Below are 26,134 nucleotides of genomic sequence, written 5' to 3'. Positions count from 1 at the left end.
TTGCAGAGCAAGAATTCTTACACAGAAGTATACATACACAGGATATACACAGTGTGCTAGGTGTCGTTACAATAATAGTAGCATCAAAACAAAATTATAAATCATCAAATTTTGTTACAAACTCCTATAAAATAAAAATATATCAAGTAATTAGCCGCGCTTTTAATTTTGTGTCCGTTTATATATATTTTATGGATTATTGTTTTAAGTTACATTTTCAGAATGCACATTTATAGTCTCCATGTTACCAATAATCTCGAGACTAGACAAGTTTAAAACCGACTGAACCGTAAACGAATCAATCAGACGGGTTCTGTGAACAGGTTAAATCGACTCATTGAAAACATTCGACTCGGATCCACTGTTCATTCATCACGAGCCTCGTGAGTCAAAATATCGAAAGAGACGCGCAGAGATTGTGGATGATTTCGTGAGTGTGTCAAGAGGCATTTGAGTGAACTGGGTTAGGGGTGCAAGAAATGGCCTCAAAACGTCCGTTTTGCGATGCAGACTTTTTGTGCGCTGTTTGTCACGATGTTTTCGATCGTCCTGTGGTGCTTCTGTGCGGCCACAGTTTCTGCAGAGGGTGTATTGAGCAGTACTGGAGTGTCAGTGACTCAAGACAGTGTCCAATGTGCAGACAAATATCTGCTAACACTCCTTCCCTTAACTTGGCTCTTGGAAACTTATGTCAAGCATTCCTGCATCACAAACGGCATTTAGAGGAGCTGTGTGAAGTTCACCAGGAGAAACGGACTCTGGTGTGTTGTGTTGATGAGCAGTTACTGTGTGAGATTTGTAGACAATCTGAAGAGCACAGAAATCACACACACCGTCCAGTTCAAGAGGTCGTGGAGGAACATAAGGTATCTTGTAGATGTAGAACATTTTAATGATGTTAGGTCAGCTTTTTGAATATCGAATGTTCTAATAAGTCAAATGTCTTAATTTCAGGGAGTTCTGCGGTCAAAACTTGATCTCCTGAAGAAAAACATGGAGCTCATGCAGCAAGCTGATTTTGAGTGTGATTTATTGGCACTTAAAATGAATGTAAGAAGTTTTACAAATTATTTATAAATGCTAAAAAGGTGCACCGAGTAACTTTTTACATTGTCACAAAACTTTTAAACCTAAACATGTTTAGGTTAATATACAAATTACTTTAATGATGAAATATTTGTATTTTTTTAAATCACGATGAACTTCTTGCAAAATCTGCATGGGGAAGTTTTTCGCCCCTTGTGCAACATTCCCAGTCGTGTGGATTACTATTAATATGACTGGGTTTCAGCTGGGAAACTGGTAAATGTGACCCCTCTGTTGGCGCCATGTTTAGACCAACCAAATAATACTCCACCCACACAGCAACCCAACCTCAGAGGAAAACGTAGTTTTTTTTCTAGGTTGTGATTTTGTACAAATTCGTACGATGTGAATCATATCACGAACATACGTTTTTCATTTTTAAAATGTAAGCATGGACCCCCAACCCCACCCCTAAACATAACCATCACTGTGGTGTAAGCTGACCATAAGAAAATGTACGAATGAGATTGTACAAATTCAAACAATTAAAAAAAAATTAATAAAATTAAAAATGTGTAATATATTCAATTTAGCACATTATAATTGTTACAGTAGTAAGCATTAACATGTATTTGTTGGTGTTTTTAATGTCAATCCTTTCAGCATGATGCTCCGGATTTGGAAAATCGAATCAAGGCTGGGTTTAAGGATATTCACCAGCTTTTGGATGATGAAGAAAAGGCAATGTTTAATGACCTAAAACTGGAAAAGAAGGAGAAACTGGAAAGTCTGAAAAGTAAAAATGAGATGATCAGTGAAGTAATCCACAATCTCACAACCACTATAAAAGACTTGGAAAAGGAGTTAGATAGTGGGGACATCAGAATAATTCGGGTTAGCTCTTTCTTTTGTCCTCTCTTGTTTTATTAAAGTGAATTTAAAAAATTGCTAAAAGTAAACTGTTCCTATTTCCTACATTTTCAATAGAACTTCAAGGATGCATTGGTGAGGTAAGCAGGGTTTCTTCTCCAGCTATTGACAAAGTTTTGAAATCAAGCATGAGTTCTCACTGCTTAATTTTTTTTTTTTTTTTTTCAGAGCCCAGTGCAAACCTGAGGATCCAGAGATGACTCCAGGAGATCTCATTGACATTGCAAAGTATGTTGGCAACTTTAATCACAATGTTTGGGAGAAAATCAGACGATCTATCACTTACAGTGAGTCAATCTATAATTCAAACTCTTGTTAATACACAAAATACAGTCTTTCTTTCAGTGTTTCGACTCATGTCTTTTCTGCTCTTAAACACTCTTTCTCTTAGCTCCTGTGGTTCTGGACCCTAACACAGCCAACTTTCACCTCACATTATCTGTTGATCCGACAAGTGTGTGGAATCACAATAAATCTGAGGTGATTAATGAGCAGAGTAACAATAACATTGAGAGATTTGCTGATTGTCCCTGTGTGCTGGGCTATGTGGGATATTCCACTGGGACGCACACCTGGGACGTTGACGTGGGGCAGAACACGTCCTGGATGGTGGGTGTCGCTGTAGAGTCTGTCCAAAGAAAAGGAACCAACGGCTTGCCCAGTGGAATCTGGTGTATCGGGCATGACGGGGAAGTACTTAGTGTCACGGATCCTCTGGAGTCACGTGTCCCGCTGCACGGATTTGCAAAACCCACAGCAGTGAGGGTGAACCTGGACTTGAGTGAAGGACGGCTGTCGTTCTCAGATCTTCTGGAAGAGACGGTTTATCACACCTTCACACACAATTTCATTGAAAAGGTCTTTCCATTTTTTTATACTAAGTGCCATTTTCCTCTCACTATTCTGCCTAAATCGTTCAAAGAAGAAATCTAAAGCGCCTTTGCATTTGTGCTGATTTAGTTTGTCTTTTGCTTCTCCGAGGCAGATTTAAATTTGAGTCGAAGACATTACATTTACAAAATTAATTTTTTTACTAACATTTCATTGCTATGGTATGTCTTATGTTTGACGGAAATTGTTCCACTTCTGCTGTGTTCTTGGTTATTGTGGTGTTTAGTAAGCATAGCTATGAAGCATTTTTAAGCTTTAAAAATGACATTGGTGTTATAGTCATTTATATGGGCTGTTTGTTTGTAATGACTTTTGGTGAATGTTTAAGGTTAAGCAAAAAGTTCATTTGTTAAGCAAAAGTTAATTTGTGCTTTCATTACCAAAATAAAGCATTGCATTATAAAAGAGAGGAGAAAGTGACGTCTTGGTATTTGTTTGTGTTCAATTGCTATCAGTAAAGATGCATTAAATTCTAAATGTTTAAATAGTTAATATAATGATATGTTTATTTTTAAGAATCATAAGTCATAAACTTAATCCAACAGGTTTAGCTTCTTGAATGGACATGTCTTAATTAAATCAGATGAAGGTTTCTACTCTTAAAAACCCATCAAATGCCCTAGAAGCAGGGCCATACTGATTGTATTGATATATATATTTTTCATAATTTGCTTACGTGTAGTATCATATGTTATATACATTAGCTTTTTATGGCGCATATAATGTAAAAATATGGCTGGAAAAAAATCCTCATTTTCATTCAGAGGCCCAACTGAGCAAAAAAAGCAATTTGGTGTAAAATGTAAGGTCAAAGTAACAAAAGGCAGAAAGCATGTAGAGGATTGTATAGAATAGGTTTTTAGCAAAGTTTTGAGCAAAACATGACACTGCATGTATAGTGTTACATTAATTCCTTCCGCAGAAAGATATAGTCCCTGCTATATCAGCGCGTTGCTATCTTTTGCGTAGTGATACAGTTAACAGGTGATTCGCGTCGTTTTACCACGGCTGATTAACCAATCAACATCCAGCACCGGATACGGGTTACTTGACTGAGCTCGCTGCTGAATTCTGTGGTGGTGGTCAACAAGGTGGCGGAATGGGGTCGTTTTCTGACGAACATTTATCGTGCCCTGTTTGTTTACACATTTTCGACGACCCTGTGATTCTTCCCTGCGGCCACAGTGGCTGCAGAGCCTGTGTTGAGCAGTACTGGAGGGTCAAGGGTGAAAGAGTGTGTCCAGTTTGCAGAGAAATGTCTGCTACGAACAAACCTCCTCTTAACTTGGCTTTGAAAAACTTATGTCAGGTGTTCCTGGATCACAGGCGGCATTTAGAGAAGCGGTGTGAAGTTCACCAGGAGAAACGGACTCTGGTGTGTTGTGATGATGAGCAGCTACTCTGTGAGATTTGTAGACAATCTGAGGAGCACAGAAATCACACACACCGTCCAATTCAAGAGGTCGCTGAGGAACTTAAGGTAGGCCTGTTATATGGTGTAAAATCAGTCTTAGAATTGAGGGGGGTCCCGGTGTTGTGCCGAAATTGGTGACTTAGCGAAAACTGTGACCAGGGGTCGCTGTTCAGCAAATGTTCTCGCGGGAGCGCGCACGCGTTAGATCAGACGCAGAAGCCGAATGATCAGCGTCAGAGGAGACGAGCGCTGCTGTAAAAGATGTTTCATGTCTTAAGACTAAAGAAAATTAGACAAGCATCTAAATTCTTATATAGAAAAGAAATTAAATATTAATGCTGCTGTTGTCTGCGAATGTGTTACCCTACTACTAAGAATGGTTTACTTGTGATGTTATGTAAAACATATTTCTGATTATCTGATAAATGTAGGTCTTATCTTTATTCTTATTACTACTGTAATTGCCCAATAATGTTGGAGATCTACAGTTTGTTCCTTACAAATGCATATGATTATACACTTGAAAGGGTCACTGAATCTGACAAGTAAAAATTCACATAGCTATCAAAATGTTACCACTGTTTCAAAATAACTTACTATACAATTTTAATAAGGTGACTCATGTGATGTGTGAGCTCCTTTTCTTTCTATTTTACATAAATAATGCATATTGATAAGATATTGATATATTTATAGATACAGTAGGTTCTGACAGGTTAAATTTAAAGCTACTGAAATGTTAGCTCCATTTATTTAATGCTTAATAAAGTGACTTACAGTTGAAGTCAAAACTTTACATACATCTTTCAGAATCTGCAAAATGTTAATTATTTTACCAAAATAAGAGGGATCATACAAAATGCATGTTATTGTTTATTTAGTACTGACCTGAATAAGATATTTCAGATAAAAATGATTACATATAGTCCACAACAGAAAATAATGGTTGCATTTATAAAAATTACCCCGTTCAAAAGTTTAGATACACTTGATTCTTAATACTGTGTTGTTACCTGAATGATCCAAGCTGTGTTTTTTGTTTGTTTGTTTGTTTAGTGATAATTGTTCGTGAGTCCCTTGTTTCTCCTGAACAGTTAAACTGCCTGCTGTTCTTCAGAAAAATCCCACAAATTCTTTGGTTTTCCAGCATTTTTGTGTATTTGAACCCTTTCCAACAATGACTGTATGATTTTGAGATCCATATTTTCACACTGAGGACAACTGAGGGACTCATACGTAACTATTACAGAAGATTCAAACGCTCACTGATGCTCCAGAAGGAAAAACTTTTGAACAGAATGAAGATGAGTACATTTTTCTTGTTTTGCCTAAATATCATATTTTTTCATTTAGTACTGCCCTTCAGAAGCTACAGAAGACACTTACATGTTTTCCAAAAGACAAATTAAGTTAAATTTACCCTGATCTTCAATTTCAAAAAGTTTTCACGCACTGGCTCTTAATGCATGGTTTTTCCTTCTGGAGCGTCAGTGAGCGTTTGAACCTTCTGCAATAGCTGCATATGAGTCCCTCAGCTGTCCTCAGTGTGGAAAGATGAATCTCAGAATCATACAGTCATTGTTGAAAGGGTTCAAATACACAAACATGCTGGAAAACCAAAGAATTTGTGGGACATGAAGGATTTTTCTGAAGAACAGCAGGCAGTTTAACTGTTCAGGACAAACAAAGGACTCACAAACAACTATCGCTAAACTAAAAACACACAGCTGTGGATCATTCAGCTAACAACACAGTATTAAGAATCAAGTGTATGTAAACTTTGAACGGGTCATTTTTATAAATTCAACTATTATTTTCTCTTGTGGACTAGATGTAAACATCTTTTAAGTGAAATATCTTATTCAGGTCAGTATTAAATAAACAATTACATGCATTTTGTATGATCCTCTTATTTTGGTAAAATAATTAACATTTTGCAGATTCTGAAAGGTGTATGTAAAGTTTTGACTTCAACTGTACTGCATGTGTCAGCACCTCTTATTTTTCTCATTTAAACAAAAGTTGTTTGATATGCACCTACCATTAATTGGCTTAATCATTTACAAAAGCAAGAACTACACATTAACCTTGTTTTTATATGAGTTTTGTTATTCAAAATCTGTACTTCATTAAAAATATAAATAATATGTGAAGGTATTATGTGGCATCAAGAGAAAAGCAGAATTGAAATTAAAACATTTATATTGTGTGGCTTACAGGTTTTCCCTCCTGATGTTTCCCCTGAATCACAGATTCAATGTGAAAAATGCAGATAGAGAAGGAATTCCTTTGCCCAACATGCATTTATCTTGTTAACGTTCACCCCCTCCATTTCTGAAAGTGCAGTAATGCTGAAAAACTTAATAGTTAGTAGTAGTTTATTGAAATTAAATTATTGTTTGTTCATGTTGTAAATAATTTTTTTTTTTTTAAATAAATCAAATAAATGAATAAGCCATAAAGGTCATGTGGGACAGTGAACATTTAACATATAATTATACTACAGAATGTATTTCTGTATTTGTTTTGTAAAAGGTTGATCTGTGAGCAGACAACACTTTAAGTTATTTACAGTTACATAAAAGTCTTATTTAGGCTATTTATTCATACACTTTTTATCGTACTTTTTTTCAGATTATATAAAAACATTTGAACCCAATCATAACTTATCTCTAATTTGACTTGTGAAATTGATATAAAAACTTTTCTAGGAATACTCTAAAAGGCAGGAAAAAAAAAACTCATGAGGAAATCTCTGTAAAATATAATTGTAATGGTAACAAATTCTTAGTAATATGCAAACATAAATGTAAAATAAAAATGGTATGATCAGTTAGTCATGAAAAAGTCATGTTTTTACATTACTTTAACTCATCAAAATAAGTTAAGCCATTCTTAACTTTTTTAAATAAATTAGGCTATACGAAGTTCAACTCAAGTTTTAAGTCAGTTTAATGTAAGTTAAATTGAAATTACCTATACAGTTAAGTTGACTATACTTACAGTTGAGACATTTCAACAGTGTTAGAGGTGGAATAAGGAACAAACCTTGTGAATGATAACCTAAAAAACATCACATAAATTAGATTTATGAGCTGTTGTTTTATTTATTTATTTATTATCGTATTACTATTTTATCATAGTAATAAGAATAAAGATAAGACCTACATTTATCAGATAATCAGAAACATGTTTTTACATAACATCACAAGTAAACCATTCTTAGTAGTAGGGTAACACATTCGCAGACAACAGCAGCATTAATATTTAATTTCTTTTCTATATAAGAATTTAGATGCTTGTCTAATTTTCTTTAGTCTTAAGACATGAAACATCTTTTACAGCAGCGCTCGTCTCCTCTGACGCTGATCATTCGGCTTCTGCGTCTGATCTAACGCGTGCGCGCTCCCGCGAGAACATTTGCTGAACAGCGACCCCTGGTCACAGTTTTCGCTAAGTCACCAATTTCGGCACAACACCAGACCTCATAAGCATTGGGACCTGGTTTTACAATAAAACTATAATACTTGAAACATGAAACTAGTGAAAATTAAATGATTCGATTGCTGTATTAAATTTAGACTAAAAATAGCTCATGTTACAACATGGTATTTTATTTTTATGTGTTTTTACAGCTTTGCTCATTATAACCAATCACACACGATTCTGTTGAGCTTAGGAATGCAGTGGCCAATCAGAGGCATTCAGATTAGTCATCGCTGAATTTTGTTTAGACTGAAACTCGAGAATTCCTCATTATAAGCAACAAAAGCGCAGATGTACGTACGATAAAAGTAAGAGATTCATTTGTCATACAAATTAGGAGTTATGAGTGCTTAAACACTAACTAGACTGACTGTGCTCATTTACAGTGCATTCTTTCACGGCATGATTCAGTCTAATAAAATGCATTTAGAATGCTGCAGAAATTCAAGATATGGGGGCAGAAAATTGATATATTTATATCATTTCATATAGTTAATATCACACGAAGAGTGAAAAACCACAAATTTAGGATTAAAATATCAAAAAATGATTTATTAATTTGTAACTGCAGGTTATGCATTCATGTCCTGCATTAAACAGTGTGTAAATAAATACATCTAAACGCCTCTTCGGATGCAGCTTCTGTGTTTCCTCTACATTGCAAATATTAATTTAGTTGATAATGATTTTATTTGTTTGGTAACACCCCAAATGTCTTATCATTCTAATTTACTGTATTGATTAAATATAAGAATTTGACTGACCACACAGAATATGAAGAACTTTAGGAGTCAGCTGTCCACGGCAGTCCTCAGGAAAAGATCGTCTGATTATCATTATCGATAAAATCCCAGAAAATATCGAGATATCATATTTTGTCTATATCGCACCCCCCTAGGCTAGATATTTAATTCTTTTTTGCTTAGTGATTGTTTGGTACACATAATTCACTGATCATCATAAAATAATCTTTTATCTTAGAATTAGGTTTTCTCAACGATAACGAGGAAAAGACAAAAATAAATCTTGATAAAATGGGGGCGTAGTTTTGCTGATTTTGAATCATACCAGTGAATCGATTCTTTTGAATCAGTTAGCGTATAGCTGCAGGTTATGCCAGGTGTAGATTTTTTTGTGTTGGGAGTTAATCGCTCAACCAATTCATCGATTTATTAAAATATACGTATTAAAAATTTACAAAGATTCTCCAGAAAGTTTAAACATTATGAGCATTTTCTCCGCAGATGACGACTTGATTTTTTTTCTATAAGACTCCTTCAATATGTCTCAATTTTAGGGAGTTCTCCGTTCTCAATTTGATCTTCTGACAAGAAAAAAGAAGTTGATGCAAGATGCAGGAAATCACTGTGATTGCATGGTTGACCACATAATGGTAGGAGTAAGCTTTTGTTTTCCAAATTTTACTGTAAAGTTTTGCTATGTAAATTCATCTTGTAAATTATTCTCATAAAATGCTGTTTAATTCTGTAAAACATCTGTAATTATAATGTAGCCTACACCATGCTCCTTTAATGTCTGTGTAATGTATAGACATAATTAAAAAAAATAACAACTCTTTGAATCCTTTCAGAATCAGGCCACATTTATAGAGAAAACTAGCAAGAGTCATTTTGAATCTCTCCATCGGTTTCTAAATGAAGAAGAACAGGCTATGCTTGAAGAACTAAATCAGGAAACAGAACAGAAAGCAGACCGCATCCAAGAGAAGATGCTGAAGATAAATGAGGACGTCATCTCTCTCTCGAACACTATTGGACACTTAGAAAAGGAACTGGAGAAAGGAGACATCAGAATAATTCAGGTTAGCCATTTATTTTGTGTCTTCTGTCAACTTCTTCAAACTCCAGGTAGTACAGATGTACAGTAAAAATACATGTCAAACCTCCCTGCCCTGCATCTAATACTTGTTTCTTACTCATTTTGGGGTGCTGATTCCACAAATAGTGCCTGTTTTGCTCTAGCACAGGGGTCACCAGACACGGTCCTGGAGGGCCGGTGTCCTGCAGAGTTTAGCGCCAACCCTAATCAAACACACCTGAAGCAGCTAATCAATGTCTTACTAGGTATACTTGAAACTTCCAGGGAGGTGTGTTGAGGCAAGTTGGAGTTAACCTCTGCAGGACACAGACCCCCCAGGATCAAGTTTGGTGACCCCTGCTCTAGCATGTTACACTTTCTCACAAAATATGTATTTCATGGCATTTTTTACTTTTGACAGCCATTTGTGAAGGTGAAGTCTTGTATTATCCCTTAATCTTAGCTGATTTTCACATGTGTATTATTTTATTCATGATCCTGAATTACCCTCTAAATCATTTGAAAACTCTTCACCACATGCAGTTTTTTAATTGATATTTTTAACACCGCATTAACAAATTTGGTAATATTAGCCCCTGCAGGGCTCAGGCTGTGATGTTAATTTGATAGGTATTTTTTTAACACAGTTCAGTCACTAATAATTTTAACATGTTAATTGTTTTCTGCAATTAATATATTAGCACATGTAAAAAATTGTTTGAAGTTTTCATTAACTCTTATCTCCTGCATTTTAGAACTTCAAAGAAACACTTAAAAGGTAAGCAAGCTTTGTTTCTTTCCTCCTGCCACCTGTTTATGAAGATTTAAAAGCATCAGTGCTTACTGTTGAATGTTTTTTCAGAGCCCAGTGCAAATTCCAGGCTCCAGCGATTACTTCAGGAGACCTCCTTGACTCTGCAAAGTATTTGGGCAACTTCAAGTACAATGTTTGGAAGAAAATGAGAAACCGTTTCAGTTACAGTGAGTCAGTTCATATATATTTAATGCACAAATACAACATTTTGTATCATTATTTTTAATCTTTATGCAAATCTCCGATAGGTCCTGTGGTGCTGGACCTCAACACCGCTTGCCATCAACTGTCAACATGCACCAATCTGACTACTATATCAAACCACGAAGATCTTATGGCGGAAGACAGGCAGGAATGGCTGCCTCTCAATAGAGAGAGATTTGCTGATTGTCCCTGTGTGCTGGGCTATGTGGGATATTCCACTGGGACGCACACCTGGGACGTTGACGTGGGGCAGAACACGTCCTGGATGGTGGGTGTCGCTGTAGAGTCTGTCCAAAGAAAAGGAACCAATGGCTTGCCCAGTGGAATCTGGTGTATCGGGCATGACGGGGAAGTACTTAGTGTCACGGATCCTCTGGAGTCACGTGCCCCGCTGCACGGATTTGTGAAACCCACAGTAGTGAGGGTGAACCTGGACTTGAGTGAAGGACGGCTGTCGTTCTCAGATCTTCTGGGAGAGACGGTCTATCACACCTTCACACACAATTTCACTGAGGTCTATCCATTCTTCTACAATGAGTGTGCATACCCTATTAGTATTCTGCCTGTTGTTGAATCTGAAGAGAAATAAAGAGAATAATGTTGCCTTTCAGATACAGTGTTCTTGATGATGTTGTTTTACTTTTCCGCTTGTTACTGCTCTTGATATTGCCGTAGTTCCAAGGTCACTAAAGTTTGTAATGGCTTTAAGGTATGTTCAGAATTTAGTGAACAATTTGGATTATGCAAGTTACTGTTACTGGTACAGCTTTAAGTATTATTTTGAATGAAACTTGTTTATCTTTGTGGGAAATCCTAAATTACAGAACCCCATAGGAAGATGGTCTGCCATTCCTCTTGTTTGTGGAATAAAACTTGGTTGAGTTAAATGTAGTGAGCCTTTTTATTTTAGTATAAACTTGAATCACACACTCCTTGGGGACAGCATAGTAGTATTATTATTTCAAATAATTCATTCATAATTAGTACTTCATACATAATTAATACTATAGATATTATATTTATAAAAAATAATCAGCCATCAGAGAGAACAAACTTCCAAGTGGAACCAGAGTGCAGAAACAATCTTTTATAAACCTTTTAAAATAACTAAAAGTAGCTGAAGTGCTTGAGTTATAAATGCTCAGACTGTACTATTGACCGTGTGGTGCATGTTAATGAACATAAAATCATATATAAACAGCTTATTTTGATTATAACTGATTGATTTAATCGTATAATGATGAATGAATTACAGAACAACCTAAATAAACTGAATTTAAAAGACTTATTATTGATTATACAATAACAGCAATTATAGTACATTTCTTTGATTTATCAATAAGCCACACAGGAAGAAATCCAACACTTTAATTTTTTTAATACGTTTGCCATTTTTTCAACTCTGTTACTGAAATGGGACACTTCTTACTTTAATATAAATTAATGTCAAATTAAAAAGTAGTGTCAAAGATTATTTTTAGGGGAAAACAGATGATTTATACAGCAAACAAGAAATGGTCAAATCGGCTACAGTTAGTTACTTATGTATCATTTGTTGAGTTTGAATCAGGTTTGAATCCAAATGTCAATCAACGTTCTACATTCCAAATCATTTTATGACGTCGTAATGGGAAAAGAGTGTATACTTGTGTGAACAAGAACATAGTCGAGACAATGAGAAAACAGCTAGAAAATGTTTCAAGATAGCTGTGGAACATCCCTTGGCTTTCGCCCGTTTCTGCCGTCCATCATCCGGCAGTGTAACTATGTACAGAGTCTGTCAGAGCATCGAGAGTCTGTGAAGCCCACCGGCCAGACACCCACACACATACAACTCCTGGTGACTGGAAACAAGCATAGCCAGACAACTATGCCAAGATCTTTAATCACAACTGAAAAGCCAGGCAGAGAAGTTAGTAAATTTACGGTGCCGAATCTGCCTCCGCTGGTTCGTACGGCTGCTGTCAAGACGGACAAACCCCGAGCTCCGCTTCTACAGTCTGTTCCTCTGCCACAGGTTCGACAAAGGAACAGTGGCTATAAAAACAAGCGGAAAAAGCCATTAAGGCTCCTGACCTTCGCTGACATACCGCCAGTGACTGAATCAGTGAGGACCCTGCTGATGTCCAAAGCGAGCGTTCAGCAGCGTTCACACCGCCAGCGACCCGCAGCGACAGTCCCGCAGCGAGCCGACGGCGACACAACAACAAGAAGCAGTATCTGTAGCGTTAAAATGTGGATGTGTCCGACATGACAAATACATGAGCAAAAAACAAAAAAAGTGGAGCGCACTTATTTCCATCAGACAGCTTACATACTAAATTTTATAATAAGAATTTTAATATAAAAAGCTTACGTTTATTTTAAATTAAGTTTTTTTTATATTAAACCAAGGCTACCCAGATAGCACGTCTGCAACATGTCTGTTAAAGATCGCTTCATCTGGAAACCATCTGCTGTGCACAAACATCTAATAAACATCTTTAAGATGTCAGTTTTACATAGCCTGCATAATAAATCATAAACATCATAAACACATTTTCTAAATGTCTATTTGAAGTCTGACTGGAAGTGTTCTAGAGACATATTGAAGAAGTGCAACACTCCAAAGAATACGTAATTGATGCAAAAAATATTGTGCAATGATTAAAAAATATTATATTATAACAACTCGCTGTTATTCTATAGAGTGTGGGGCTGACTGGAGCTAAGCTAGGCTACTAAACTATTACTGAGCTAACTGCTAGCATCTACGCGACGCGACTTACAGGTGCATCTCAATAAATTAGAATGTCGTTGGAAAGTTCTTTTATTTCAGTAATTCAGCTCAAATTGTGAAACTCGTGTATTAAATAAATTCAATGCACACAGACTGAAGTAGTTTAAGTCTTTGGTTCTTTTAATTGTGATGATTTTGGCTCACATTTAACAAAAACCCACCAATTCACTATCTCAACAAATTAGAATATGGTGACATGCCAATCAGCTAATCAACTCAAAACACCTGCAAAGGTTTCCTGAGCCTTCAAAATGGTCTCTCAGTTTGGTTCACTAGGCTACACAATCATGGGGAAGACTGCTGATCTGACAGCTGTCCAGAAGACAATCATTGACACCCTTCACAAGGAGGCCACAAACATTCATTGCCAAAGAAGCTGGCTGTTCACAGAGTGCTTTATCCAAGCATGTTAACAGAAAGTTGAGTGGAAGGAAAAAGTGTGGAAGAAAAAGATGCACAACCAACCGAGAGAACCGCAGCCTTATGAGGATTATCAAGCAAAATCGATTCAAGAATTTGGGTGAACTTCACAAGGAATGGACTGAGGCTGGGGTCAAGGCATCAAGAGCCACCACGCACAGACGTGTCAAGGAATTTGGCTACAGTTGTCGTATTCCTCTTGTTAAGCCACTCCTGAACCACAGACGTCAGAGGCGTCTTACCTGGGCTAAGGAGAAGAAGAACTGGACTGTTGCCCAGTGGTCCAAAGTCCTCTTTTCAGATAAGAGCAAGTTTTGTATTTCATTTGGAAACCAAGGTCCTAGAGTCTGGAGGAAGGGTGGAGAAGCTCATAGTCCATGTTGCTTGCATTGTGTTTTTTTGAAAACCAAAGTCACTGCACCCATTTACCAAGAAATTTTGGAGCACTTCATGCTTCCTTCTGCTGATTTCATTTTCCAGCAGGATTTGGCACCTGCCCACACTGCCAAAAGCACCAAAAGTTGGTTAAATGACCATGGTGTTGGTGTGCTTGACTGGCCAGCAAACTCACCAGACCTGAACTGTATTGTCAAGAGGAAAATGAGAAACAAGAGACCAAAAAATGCAGATGAGCTGAAGACCACTGTCAAAGAAACCTGGGCTTCCATACCACCTCAGCAGTGCCACAAACTGATCACCTCCATGCCACGCCGAATTGAGGCAGTAATCAAAGCAAAAGGAGCCCCTACCAAGTATTGAGTACATATACAGTAAATGAACATACTTTCCAGAAGGCCAACAATTCACTAAAAAAATTTTTTTTTTTATTGGTCTCATGAAGTATTCTAATTTGTTGAGATAGTGAATTGGTGGGTTTTTGTTAAATGTGAGCCAAAATCATCACAATTAAAAGAAGCAAAGACTTAAACTACTTCAGTCTGTGTGCATTGCATTTATTTAATACACGAGTTTCACAATTTGAGTTGAATTACTGAAATAAATGAACTTTTCCACAACATTCTAATTTATTGAGATGCACCTGTATAACTCAGCTAACGAAAAATACGAGCACTCGTGTCCATACACCGCACAATCCCGAGTATCTTCTGTGATCCGGAGCACTGACAGAACAAACCAGCAGGAGACAGTAAAATCTTCCTTCCCCTTTCATTCTGAACACAGAACAAGAACTTACACAAGCACGGCCATATCGCCAAGTCCCTCCCCTACACATCTCTCTCTGTGACGGTAACAGCCACACTTTTTACATAACAGGGCAGTAAATGAACCAAACCCACCCGAACCATAATGCACCCGGCTGTTAGCGCGGACTGCTGGATCATTATAATATGGTTATTCGTGTGTATTTAGGTGTATGGCGCATTTTTATGTTCTCGTTTACATGAATTACTGCGCCATCTGTCGACACAAATCCGAAGTCTGATTCCGTCTTTCATTAAACTACGTTTCCCAGAAAACTTTGCGCGCTGCTTGCACGTGATGTCCACTGCTCTTCCTGTGTCCGTAGGCTATTATTTTCTTTTTAGATTTTTATTATTATTATTTTTTTTTGCTCGCTTGTTGATGATCTTACATTTTTGAGTATTGTGGGAACTGGCGGAATTTGCTGTGGATAATGTTGGGGTTTGGTGCATCGCTTAGTACTGTTTAAGGAGGAACAACAGGAGCTATCAGATGTTCCCGTGCTCATCGTTCAGCAAGACAGTCCACGACCTGCCAGCCTCTGAAGCGATTTAATAATAAACAATTTTAAACTGTGTCAACGATTTAATATTGATATTAAATTGATATTAATGATAATAAATAAGACCATATGACTGAGGTGAGCTTATAGTCATGGAGAGTCCACATCTACCTGCTGAGGTGAGTCAAGCTAACAGTCCGTATTAACGACTATACATTTTCATTAGGTTGTGGTTTAATCGTAGGACAGCATGTTTTTGACACTGTACCATATAAATAGCACTGAGTGGAAATGAAGAATGACATTATGTCACACTTTTTTACCCCAGTTAATACTTAGTGTAGGTTCGTTTTTGAAAGTAATTTTCTGTATATCGGGTAAATTGTCACAATGAAACCTGCTTTTAAACAGCCTATTATAGGATTTGAAACAACATTTAAACAATAAAACGATTAGTAGGGGCCAAGCACCGAAGGTGCGTAGGCACCTATTGTGTTTGTTAGGGTTATTATTATTCTTTTTCTTCTTCTTCTTCCGCCGAAAAGTCAATGACAGCCCATAGAACCGCTTGCGGGAAAGTTGTGAAATTTGGCACACTGATAAAGGACAGTCTGAGCTTTCGCCATAGCAAATTTGGAGTCTCTAAGTCAATTTCTCTAGCGCCACCAACTGTCCAAAGTTGCACTCTTGTTTATGTTAATAACTTTTGAACCGTAAGCCACAAAATTTAAATTATTTTTTCTCTGAATCCTTGGTTCATGCCGAGTCGAATGAAGTCCAAAATGCAAAAATCGTAAGGTTTAGTTTTTTTTACTATTTTTAATTGTTTGTAAAACCTACTTTGTCGAACTCATCCTAGACGGTTTGTCCGATTCTCACCAAAATTGAAACAGATCATCTACAGACCACGCAGGCAAAAAGTTATGGAATTCAAGTCGATTAGTCCAACCGTTCTCGAATAATGCACGAATGAATTCTATGAAAGCACACAAAAATGGATCTGAGGCTATAACTCCGCAAGGGTTTGGCATATTGAGACCAAACTTGGTGTGTGTTATAACAAGCATGACCTCAGGCTACCTGCAGTGTTTCGGCGCTGCACCACCTAGTGGTCAGGAGATGTGAAAAATGCATATTTTTGCTTATAACTTGTGAATGATTTGGCCAAAAACCACAAAACCGGTCTCTTTAGATTCGGTGCATCATGCCGAGTCGACCCATATCTAATGTTCCTATGTCAGCCATTTTGGGCGTCGGCCATGTTGAATTTTGTCGTAAAATGCTACATTTTACGAACGCATTGACATATCGTTACGAAACTTGGTATGCTTCTTCGGCACCATGCCCTAATGGTACTCAAAAGGTTTTTGCCGCCTTTTGCCGCCTTGTGATCAAAAGTTATAATGAAATTTCTAAAAATGCTAATAACTTTTGCTTACATTAGCCTATTGTAATCAAACTGATGTCGATAAATTCCTTGGGTCATGTTGAGAACATCAATACCAATTTTGCAATAATTGGCTAAACTTCCTGTCCGCCATTTTGATTCATGTTGAAAACCTACTTTTTCGAACTCCTCCTAGACCGTTAGTCCGATTTTCACCAAATTTGACTCGGATCATCTTCAGACCATGCTTGGCAAAAAGTTATGGATTTTGTGTCGATATATTACACGGTTTTCGTTTAGCGCATGGACGAATTTGCTGGAAAGATGCCAAACTGCATCTGAGGCTGTATCTCACCGACACTTTGACATATTCGGACCACATTTTGTACGTGACATTGTCACCTCACACTGACCACGCTACATAAGTTTGATAACGGCGCCACCTATTGGTCAAGAGTAATAAACCATTAATAAATCATTAATAATTAAATTTCCAAACATGCTAATAACTTTTGACTGCATTAGCCGATTGTAATGAAACTGGTCTCAAATTATTCCTTGGGTCATGCCGACAATATACATACCAAATATGTCATAATAAGCCGAACTTCCTGTCCGCCATTTTGATTTATGTTGAAAACCTACTATTTCGAACTCCTCCTAAACCGTTTGTCCGATTTTCACCAAATTTGAATCATATCATCTTCAGACCATACTGACAAAAAGTTATGGATTTCGTGTCGATAGACAAAACCGTTTTCGCATACCACAGCAACGAATTTGAGGCATGATGCCAAAATGACAGTTGAGACTGTATCTCTGCAATGCCTATTGACACCAAACTTTGTGTGTGCCATTGTCACCTCACACAGAACTCACCACATCGATTTGATAACAGCACCACCTATTAGTCAAACGTGATAAGCCAATAAATCATATTGCTGTAGGTTTATATATGATTTTTCAGCCGTTTTGACTAAAAACATCCTAAAATGGCTTCAATTACTCATTTCTGCAGACAACAGCAACGAATTTGTGGCATGACGCCATTATGACACTTGAGGCTGTATATCTGAAATGCTTTGGAATATTGACACTAGGGCTGTCACGATAACTACTTTTTGTTGTGCGATATATTGCACCAAAATTAATTGCGATAAACGATATTATTGTCATTTTAAGACAATTTTATTTCACTGATTATATAATTACAATTTGACAATATAATAGCATAATAATGCAAGTACATTCTTTCAAAGAACAAAGAACATTTTATTCTTAAGAATATTTAGACATTGGAACCGGAATGTGAAAAAAAAATATGCTAAATAAATAAAACAAACACAGGCTCATTCACGTTAACTGGCTCTCCTCTCTCATTCGGCTTAAAGCCAAAATGTTCCCATAACGGAGCTGAAGATTGCGGCTTTGAAACCAAGTCCATTGGGACTTGTTCTTCCTAACTGGCTGTAGTTGTCACGAAAGACTTTATAACGCAGTGGGTTCACGCCTTCTCTTCACCTGTCGCTGTCCGCTCTGTGTGCGTGAGGGAGACGCTGCCTAAGACCCGCCTCTGCCACAGAGAGCAGACGAGATGACAGAGGCAGCGCGATCGACTAAAATGTTGGTGATATTCATTTTTATGTAAAAAAATTTATATAATCATTATTTTTAATTATAAAAAAATGATCCGTCGCAATATATCGCGGCACCAAAAATGATCGCGCTCATTTCCATATATCGTGCGATAAGTCGATATATCGACTATCGCGACAGGCCTAATTGACACCAAACTCGGCGTGGGCCATAATCACATCACACAGAACACACCTCATCGATTTGATAATGGTGCCACCCGTTGGTCAAAAGTGAAAAGTCATTCAGTCGGATTACTAGTAGTTTTAAATGATTTTTCAAGCATTTGGACTACAATAATCTTAAAATGCCTTCAATTACTCATTGCTGAAGTTGGTCTGATTCTCCTTGCTATGCTTAGCTCCTCATGTTGCTGCTGATGTGATTGGCCCCGTCATTGCTGCTTGCAGCTATATTTTGTATTTGTATTTGTATCTGTATTTGTTGGGGGGGGGGGGGGGGTATAATATATTCATATTATATTAAATATTTTTAAAAATAACATTTAAAATGGTAATAAATATATTATTATGACATTTATTTGGAAACTTATATTGATAAAAAATGTATTGAAGAAATAACAGATGAAGTGTCAAAAATATTGTTTGTCTGATATTTTGTGTTATATATGTATACTTTATTAGTTATATATAAGTGTCCTCTGTTGATACATCATATTATTATTATTATTTTATTGTCCTCAGATGAGTCCTTGGAATTTTTTTCAGTCAGTTTAATAAAAACAAAATTAAATAAATAGCCTAAATAAAAAGACATCAAATTTATAACATGAAAGTGAGAACTTGTCCCAATCTTCATTATAGAGTTGACTCTTATCTTAATATTTACCAGAGAGAGCACAACCTGTGACTTTTCTTCTTTCTGCTCCAGATCATTTCTTACATATTGAGTTTCCTTCATGTAACGGATCGAAAGGAGGCGTCACTGGTCTGTAAGATTTGGTATGATGCATGCCAAGACCACCAGTTTCAGGTTTTACTCATTTTACTTTGAATAGCTAGATGATCTAAAACATTATTCCTTTTCTGTGTTCAGCCCGCTTCCCTAATTGTTTAAATTGCCATTGCTTTACCACAGAAAAATGTCACTTTCAAGTTCCCTGTTTCCACATCTTCACTGGACTTTATCCGTGCACTTGCAAGGCGCCCTCGCTGTGGCCTAGTCATCAGCCATCTTGATGGATCCAGCTTGTCGAGACAAGTACTTCTGGAGGTGGGGCTTCAGCTCGGCCCTCGCTTGGACAGTTTGGCTCTACCTGGCAGCAGCGTCACAGAGTCCTCCCTGCTGGGCCTCTTACCGCATCTGACCAGCCTCCGCAAGCTGGACCTCCAGGGTCTGGACAGCCTCTTTATGTCTGGAGCTTTTTTGTCAAGAGAGGAGCACCGTAGACAGGTTACATCTCAAAATTACTGTTGCAAAGGGAACATTTCTGGAAACTTTCCAAAAATTTAGAAAATTCCAGAAAGTTTCCAAAAAATCCTGGAAACTTTCCTGTCATTCTGGAGAGTTTTGGACATTTTCTGAAAAAATTCCACCTTTTTGCAACCCTACTCAAACTATAATGTCCATTTTTATACTGTAAATTAAGGTTGTGATCCCTAGATTGCATTTACATTTATGAATTTAGCAGACACTTTTATCCAAAGCAACGTACAGTGGTGGCCAAAATTATTATAACACTAGTATTATCACCAGCTAAAAAAATGATTTTAAGTCAATTATTTCTATCTTTTGCTGTAGTGTGTCAGTAGGACATATCAGTTTACATTTCCCAACATTCATTTTGCCATTAAATGTAATAATCCAGTGAGGGTTTTTTTTTTTTTTGCACAAGACAACAGCCAGTGCTCCACACAGAGATCTGATCATCATCAGTCTGTCTGGAATGACATGAAGAAACAGAACAAACTGAGACAGACTAAATCCAGAAGAACTGTGGCAACGTCTCCAAGATGCTTCAAGAGACCTACCTGCAAAACTACCTGAAAAACTATGCGCAAGTGCACCTGGAGCAAAAGCTGCTTTAAACGCAAAGGATGCTCACCCCAAATGTCAATTATTAGAAGAAAATCTATTTATGACATTAAGTGCCTAAAACTTTTAACAGTACTGTAGCTTTGCAGGTAGGTTTCTTGAAGCATCTTGGAGACGTTGCCACAGTTCTTCTGGATTTAGTCTGTCTCAGTTTGTTCTGTTTCTTCATGTCATTCCAGACAGACTCCTTGTGCAAACAAAAATATCACTGGATTATTACAATTAATGGAAAAATTAATGTTTGGAAATGTAAACTGATATTTCCTACTGACACACTACAGCAAAAGACAATAACTGAAAATAACTGACTTAAAAACATTTAGTTGGTGAAAATACTAGTGTTCTAATCATTTTGGCCAGCACTGTACAAAAGAGCAACAATATTCATAATACACAGTGGCAGGTTTATTAAACAAGATTAGGAATGAGCTAGAGAAGAAATAAAAAAACTAAAACCGTTGTAGTTTTAGTTGTGAATTTAGGCATCATAACATATTTTACATAAAAATGTAAAAATTATAAAATTGGCAATTGACAAGTAAAACAATTGATAGCTTTTTAGTGTTTTATTAACAAAACATGTATAATAATTTATTTAGAATATATTTATGGTTTAAAATAGAATAAATAATAAAAATATATTATATTATATTAAAATTATAAAGTTGTGATGCCTAGATTGACAATTAAAACAATTAACCATACAAAAACAGGTACAATATTTTATTTAGAATTTAATTTATATTTTTAATTATTTTATATATAAAAATTACAGTTGTAATTAATATATTTTGTATTATAATTTAAATATATTTTATAATTAACAAAATAATGCAAAATGTAAAATGATTTTTTTTTCCGTCAAAATGTTGATGTAGTATGTCACACTTATTACCCTAGTTAATATTTCTCAGTATATATTCTATTTTTAACAGTCATTTTCACTATTTACACAGTGCAAATAGCTATAGATTCTATTTACACTGTTAAAATAGGATTTTCTGCTATTTATACTACTTGTTGCAAATAGTGGCAATTATCTGCACCTCAGTATTGTAGTACATTATAAAACAGTATGCAATAATAATGTATTGAGTGAAAATTACAATTTTAATTCAAATTATTAAATGCCCTAACCTTACCTGATACTTTAACTTTTCATTTATTTCCTTCATTTTTATTAAAAATAAATGCCTTTCTGATGTGATATGAGATTTGAAAAGGGAGAAAAAAAAGTTTGTAAAAAGGCGAATTCGAGCCCGGGTCAGTCACGTCAGAAAAGTCTTTGGCACACACTTTATCATCTACGCCACTGGAGCTGTTGTTAGAGAATTGTCTTTTGTAGTGTTGTCTAGCCCAATCACACGCTGGTGGGCGGAGTTTGTGTAAATGGCCTCTGCCAACAAGGTGGGCTATTTGCTCTTAGTGTAAATAGACACTCTGTTTTTATTATAGGCTTTTCTAAATTGAACCAGTTAAAACATTTTGGCTAACCGATTTTAAATATTTATTGTTTTTATAATATATATTGTATGCATGTTCGATCTTATTATCTAATGTCATCTAATATAATCTTTTTTTTTGTTGTTGTTGCAATAATAGGTCCAGAATGCTTTGAGGAATCTGGAGGAACTGGACCTGTCTGATCTGCGCTATCTCTCAGACCTCTCTTTTAATCGCCTGACGAGTTGCACGCCCAGGTTACACAGTCTGTCCCTGGCCGGATGTCACATCGCTTTCGAGTTCGACCCATACCGAGGTTGCCCGATTGGGTTTGGCTCTTCCGCTCTAATTTCCCTCCGTAACCTCCTGAGTCTCTTGCAGAAGCAGACCGCCACGCTCCACAGCCTGGACCTGAGTCGCACCAGCATCACTCCCGAGTCGCTCCGCTCTATAGCTCAGGTGCCGGGCCTGCGTCTGGAGGATCTGAGTCTACGCGGCTGTAAAGAGCTGACAGACTACTCCATGGAAATCCTCTGCAAGCAGCAGAACGGTCTGAGGACGCTGGACCTCAGAGCGTGTACGGAGTTAACCAGTAGGACGGTGCTGGCTGTGGCCACTGAGCTGAAGGAGCTGCAGTCGCTGTCCCTCTCGCAGGACTGGAAGATCACGGATAAAGGCCTGGCCGAGCTGATGATGCTGCCGTGCTTGAGGAGTCTGGATCTGTCGGAGTGTCTACATGTCAGTGGTGCAGACCTGGTGAAGGGATTGTCCTCTCCTCAGCCCAGGGCTCAGCTGGAGACCCTTAGCCTTAGAAACTGCACTTACATAAGGGTGAGGCTGAAAGTGCTGAATGGCACGTATACATGGGGGGAAAAAAGTATATCCTATCAGTTATCGGCCAGTATTAGTAATTTTTTAAACAATTGTATGGGATTATATTATATATTTAATTGTTCCTGTTCATATCCCCTACTTTTACATTTAGATTACCTTTTGCCATCAACTAACTCTCATTTAAAGCTAATCTTTAAAAACACTTATAGTTTAATAACTGTAAAATGTAATCTTTAATAAATTTCAAAATGATTATCCATTTTTCATACTGTAAATTATAATGTTATGCCTAAATCTTGTTTTATTTTTTATGTATTAACAACATATTTGTATTATTTTCTCATAATTTTCAATATAAAATATAGACATGATAATATTATAATTATAATATAATTTGTAATTGACAAAATAGTTTTTAAAAATTAAAAAGAATAATTATTAGATTATTATACTGGCTAAAATGTAGGGTAATATGAATACATCTTACAGTTTTAGTTGATATTTTGTATTTAAAAAGGTTAATATTAATGTCTATTTTTAATTCAGTAAATTATAATGTGTAAAACAATTAGTTTTATTTTTAATTATTTAATATTAAAAAATATGTGCAATATATTTTATTCATTTAAATTATAATGATATATAAATAATTATTAGCATGTTATACGTGTCAGAATGTAGAGTAACATGAATATATCATACAATATTTTGTTTTATATATATGAATATCTATTTATCATGCTGTAAATTATATTGTTGTGATGCCTAAATTCTTTTAAAACAATTTTTTACTTTTTATTTTTTTATTTTTCATTTATGTATTAAAACATTTATATTTTATTTGGAATACTTTTACAACTTATGTATCAATTCTAATATTATGTTTATAATATAACCATAATCCGTAATTAATAAAATAGTATCAAAATGTAAAAAGAATTATTAGCTTATTTAGGGTAATTAAAATATGCTATTTTTGTGTCGTATAATTGAATTAAAAAATTTTCCTCAAATGATCCTGCAGACCTTTTTTTGTATCGTCTGCCTTCTTGCTAAAACCTTGTGTTCTCAAACAGGATACAGTCATGTTCTCCCTGACGCAGCTGCTCGGCCGTAACCTGAGAGAGCTGGACCTCACGTCCTGCGTCTACCTCACTGACCTGAGCGTTCGCGCCATCGCAACGTACCTCCCTGCGCTGGTGGTGCTGCGGCTCGGCTGGTGCAAGGAGATCTCCGACTGGGGGCTGCTGGGAATGGTGGAGCCCACCAAAGATTGTGAACCAAGAGATAAAGAGGTAGGATTGCCCTGTTTTTTAGAAAATATATATAACGTTTTGATAATAACTACACACAGTTAGCTCATACATGCCTCACATGTGAAGGAGGATAAAGGCCCAAGCTTTACTAGGACATTTGGGAACATGGGCTTTTTCCAGCCTCCCAGCCTCCCTTTCCAGGAGAAGCCACGTCTCGTGACCGAGGAGGACCTCGGGGCCTTTAGGGAGCATCAAGAGGGAGCGTCTCTTTTGGCCCTCAGGGGACTTCAAGAACTAGACCTGTCGGCCTGCTCCAAGTTAACTGACACCAGTATCACACAGGTCAGTACCTCAGTGATTAAAGCATGTACTTTCAAAAAACGGCACAGGATATGATGTCAAAATGTTCCTGGCCACCCCAGGTACTCCGGTTCCCAGACCTGCAGCGTCTCTCGCTTTCTATGCTGCCTGAGATCAGCGATGACAGCTTGGTGTCTGTAGCCTATCACTGCCGCAGCCTCACCAGCCTGGCGCTCAGCCACTGTCCTCAGATCAGTGACCAGGGCATGGCACGGGCCCTTCCGCTCCTCCTCAGACTGCAGCATCTGTTCCTGGCCTGCTGCGACGCGGTTACTAACGAGTAAGTGGCGTCATCCAGTCATCCGTGTTTTTGTACTCAATAAACAAGCTCTGCTTAACGCGCTCAATGTGTTCCTGCAGAACTCTTTCTATAATCGCGCTGCACTGCGACAGACTCCGGACCCTCGATGTGTCCATGTGTAAGGATATCACAGTGCACCAGGTGGACCTCCTCCAGTCCCGGCTGCCCTTCCTCGAGAAAGTCCAGTGTCGCTTTGCCAACGGTGGAGATTTTATTATGGTACTCTGAATCTGTAATAGAGTGCGTTAGTGGCTGTCCACTTTTTCAGCAGCGTTGTTTCCAGAAGTAATTTTTCTGTTTATTGCTTGCATAGGGATTTTAAAAAAGTCTTTGAAAGCATTTGAAGCCATGAACAAAACCATACAAAGCAAAAATGTATTTGTAAAGTGTACGAAGACTTGACTGAAGGAAAAAATGACAATCTAATTAAAAACAATGGAGAAATATAGATCTATTCATTTAAAGTTGTTGATTATATCTATAGAAACAATATATTTAAAGGTTATTGCAAAAATATGGTTCCCTGCAGAGCTGTTTTGGTATGATTTGCTCACAGTGACTCTCTGATTGGTGGAATTTTCTGCACAGCATCATGGGTAATGTAGTTTTTCCACCACAAAATTCTGCTGTTAAGTTATTTTAAAAATAAGTTGCAATAATGTAAACTTTACAAGTCATGGTTCATTATGGAGAAAACAAACAGAGCTTTACTTCTGAAACCCGACTGCTGCACACTGAAAATATATTTAAAGCACTTTAACTCGGGTATGAAAGAGTAATGAATTCCTAAATACTGTATTGTTTTGCATAGGACAGTAATTATGCTGTTAATGTGGTGAATCACTGCTTCTGAATGAATCTGAGGGTCCAAACATTTCAAATGACTCCAGTAGTACTGTAAACATGATCTGCTATTGATTAGTAGATATAAAACTCTACTTCCAGCCAGTATACATCAATAAATATTTTATATGATTTTTTTTTCTTTTCGTCTTTTCATTATTTTATCCCACTGTGATTTGGGTCTTTATAAGGCTACACTTTACAACCTGTTTGTTTTGTCAGCGCCAGGTAAGGGTGAACTTTCAGGTTACGTGACAATGAGTAATAAGCACAAAGGTTTAGTTTTATAATACAATTTGTTGCTTTAACTGTAATTAAAAGTATGTCATGTTTCAAATGTGGAATTATACTGTCTACATATTCTAATTCACTTGAATTCAGTTTATATTAAAACATTTTTGCAGACGTTGTTGTAGTGACAGTTCATTTCAAGTTTATGACCTTAAAAAAAATCAATAGCGTATCAAAATGATAGCAACACCTTTCTATCGAGTTCTCCTCATGGGCTACACGCGCAACCAGTGCCTGATTTA

At 36.8% G+C, this 26,134-nt stretch overlaps 3 protein-coding genes across 4 annotated transcripts; all 3 read left to right on the top strand.

Annotated features, from left to right (window-relative positions):
* Positions 1 to 294: 294 nt before the first annotated feature.
* Positions 295 to 3,263, top strand: LOC131534525 (E3 ubiquitin-protein ligase TRIM35-like). The gene is made up of 6 exons (XM_058767452.1): positions 295 to 866; positions 955 to 1,050; positions 1,690 to 1,920; positions 2,014 to 2,036; positions 2,125 to 2,243; positions 2,348 to 3,263. The coding sequence occupies exons 1-6, from the start codon at positions 480 to 482 to the stop codon at positions 2,887 to 2,889; spliced, it is 1,398 nt and encodes a 465-aa protein (XP_058623435.1). The 5' UTR covers positions 295 to 479; the 3' UTR covers positions 2,890 to 3,263.
* A 600-nt stretch (positions 3,264 to 3,863) lies between these two features.
* Positions 3,864 to 11,461, top strand: LOC131534502 (E3 ubiquitin-protein ligase TRIM35-like). The gene is made up of 6 exons (XM_058767404.1): positions 3,864 to 4,327; positions 9,045 to 9,140; positions 9,339 to 9,569; positions 10,321 to 10,343; positions 10,428 to 10,546; positions 10,628 to 11,461. The coding sequence occupies exons 1-6, from the start codon at positions 3,947 to 3,949 to the stop codon at positions 11,170 to 11,172; spliced, it is 1,395 nt and encodes a 464-aa protein (XP_058623387.1). The 5' UTR covers positions 3,864 to 3,946; the 3' UTR covers positions 11,173 to 11,461.
* Positions 11,462 to 15,000: 3,539 nt separating this feature from the next.
* fbxl9 (F-box and leucine rich repeat protein) lies at positions 15,001 to 26,000 on the top strand. 2 transcript variants are annotated; one of them, XM_058767303.1, is made up of 8 exons: positions 15,001 to 15,666; positions 19,401 to 19,502; positions 19,608 to 19,922; positions 22,167 to 22,838; positions 23,918 to 24,136; positions 24,278 to 24,439; positions 24,520 to 24,737; positions 24,818 to 26,000. In XM_058767303.1, exons 1-8 carry the CDS (start codon positions 15,640 to 15,642, stop codon positions 24,984 to 24,986), a joined length of 1,884 nt encoding a protein of 627 aa, XP_058623286.1. In that variant the 5' UTR covers positions 15,001 to 15,639; the 3' UTR covers positions 24,987 to 26,000. The 2 variants fall into 2 exon arrangements, with proteins under 2 accessions (XP_058623286.1, XP_058623285.1); XM_058767302.1 differs by having other exon boundaries at positions 15,004 to 15,666; positions 24,224 to 24,439.
* Positions 26,001 to 26,134: the final 134 nt, after the last annotated feature.

The sequence above is a fragment of the Onychostoma macrolepis genome, chromosome 25, assembly GCF_012432095.1.
Source record: "Onychostoma macrolepis isolate SWU-2019 chromosome 25, ASM1243209v1, whole genome shotgun sequence".
Lineage (NCBI taxonomy): Eukaryota > Metazoa > Chordata > Actinopteri > Cypriniformes > Cyprinidae > Onychostoma > Onychostoma macrolepis.
Note: the sequence above shows the minus strand (reverse complement) of the source record. Positions and strands in the feature narration are given on the sequence as shown.

Coding starts and splice junctions, on each gene's coding strand:
- fbxl9 (XM_058767302.1), top strand. CDS start 15,640: ATGGAGAGTCCACATCTACCTGCTGAG. Junction 24,137..24,223: donor GTGAACCAAGAGATAAAGAG/GTAGGATTGCCC, acceptor TCACATGTGAAG/GAGGATAAAGGCCCAAGCTT. Junction 24,440..24,519: donor CTGACACCAGTATCACACAG/GTCAGTACCTCA, acceptor TGGCCACCCCAG/GTACTCCGGTTCCCAGACCT.
- LOC131534502 (XM_058767404.1), top strand. CDS start 3,947: ATGGGGTCGTTTTCTGACGAACATTTATCGTGCCCTGTTTGTTTACAC. Junction 9,141..9,338: donor GCATGGTTGACCACATAATG/GTAGGAGTAAGC, acceptor GAATCCTTTCAG/AATCAGGCCACATTTATAGA. Junction 9,570..10,320: donor GAGACATCAGAATAATTCAG/GTTAGCCATTTA, acceptor CCTGCATTTTAG/AACTTCAAAGAAACACTTAA.
- LOC131534525 (XM_058767452.1), top strand. CDS start 480: ATGGCCTCAAAACGTCCGTTTTGCGATGCAGACTTTTTGTGCGCTGTT. Junction 1,921..2,013: donor GGGACATCAGAATAATTCGG/GTTAGCTCTTTC, acceptor CATTTTCAATAG/AACTTCAAGGATGCATTGGT. Junction 2,037..2,124: donor TTCAAGGATGCATTGGTGAG/GTAAGCAGGGTT, acceptor TTTTTTTTTCAG/AGCCCAGTGCAAACCTGAGG.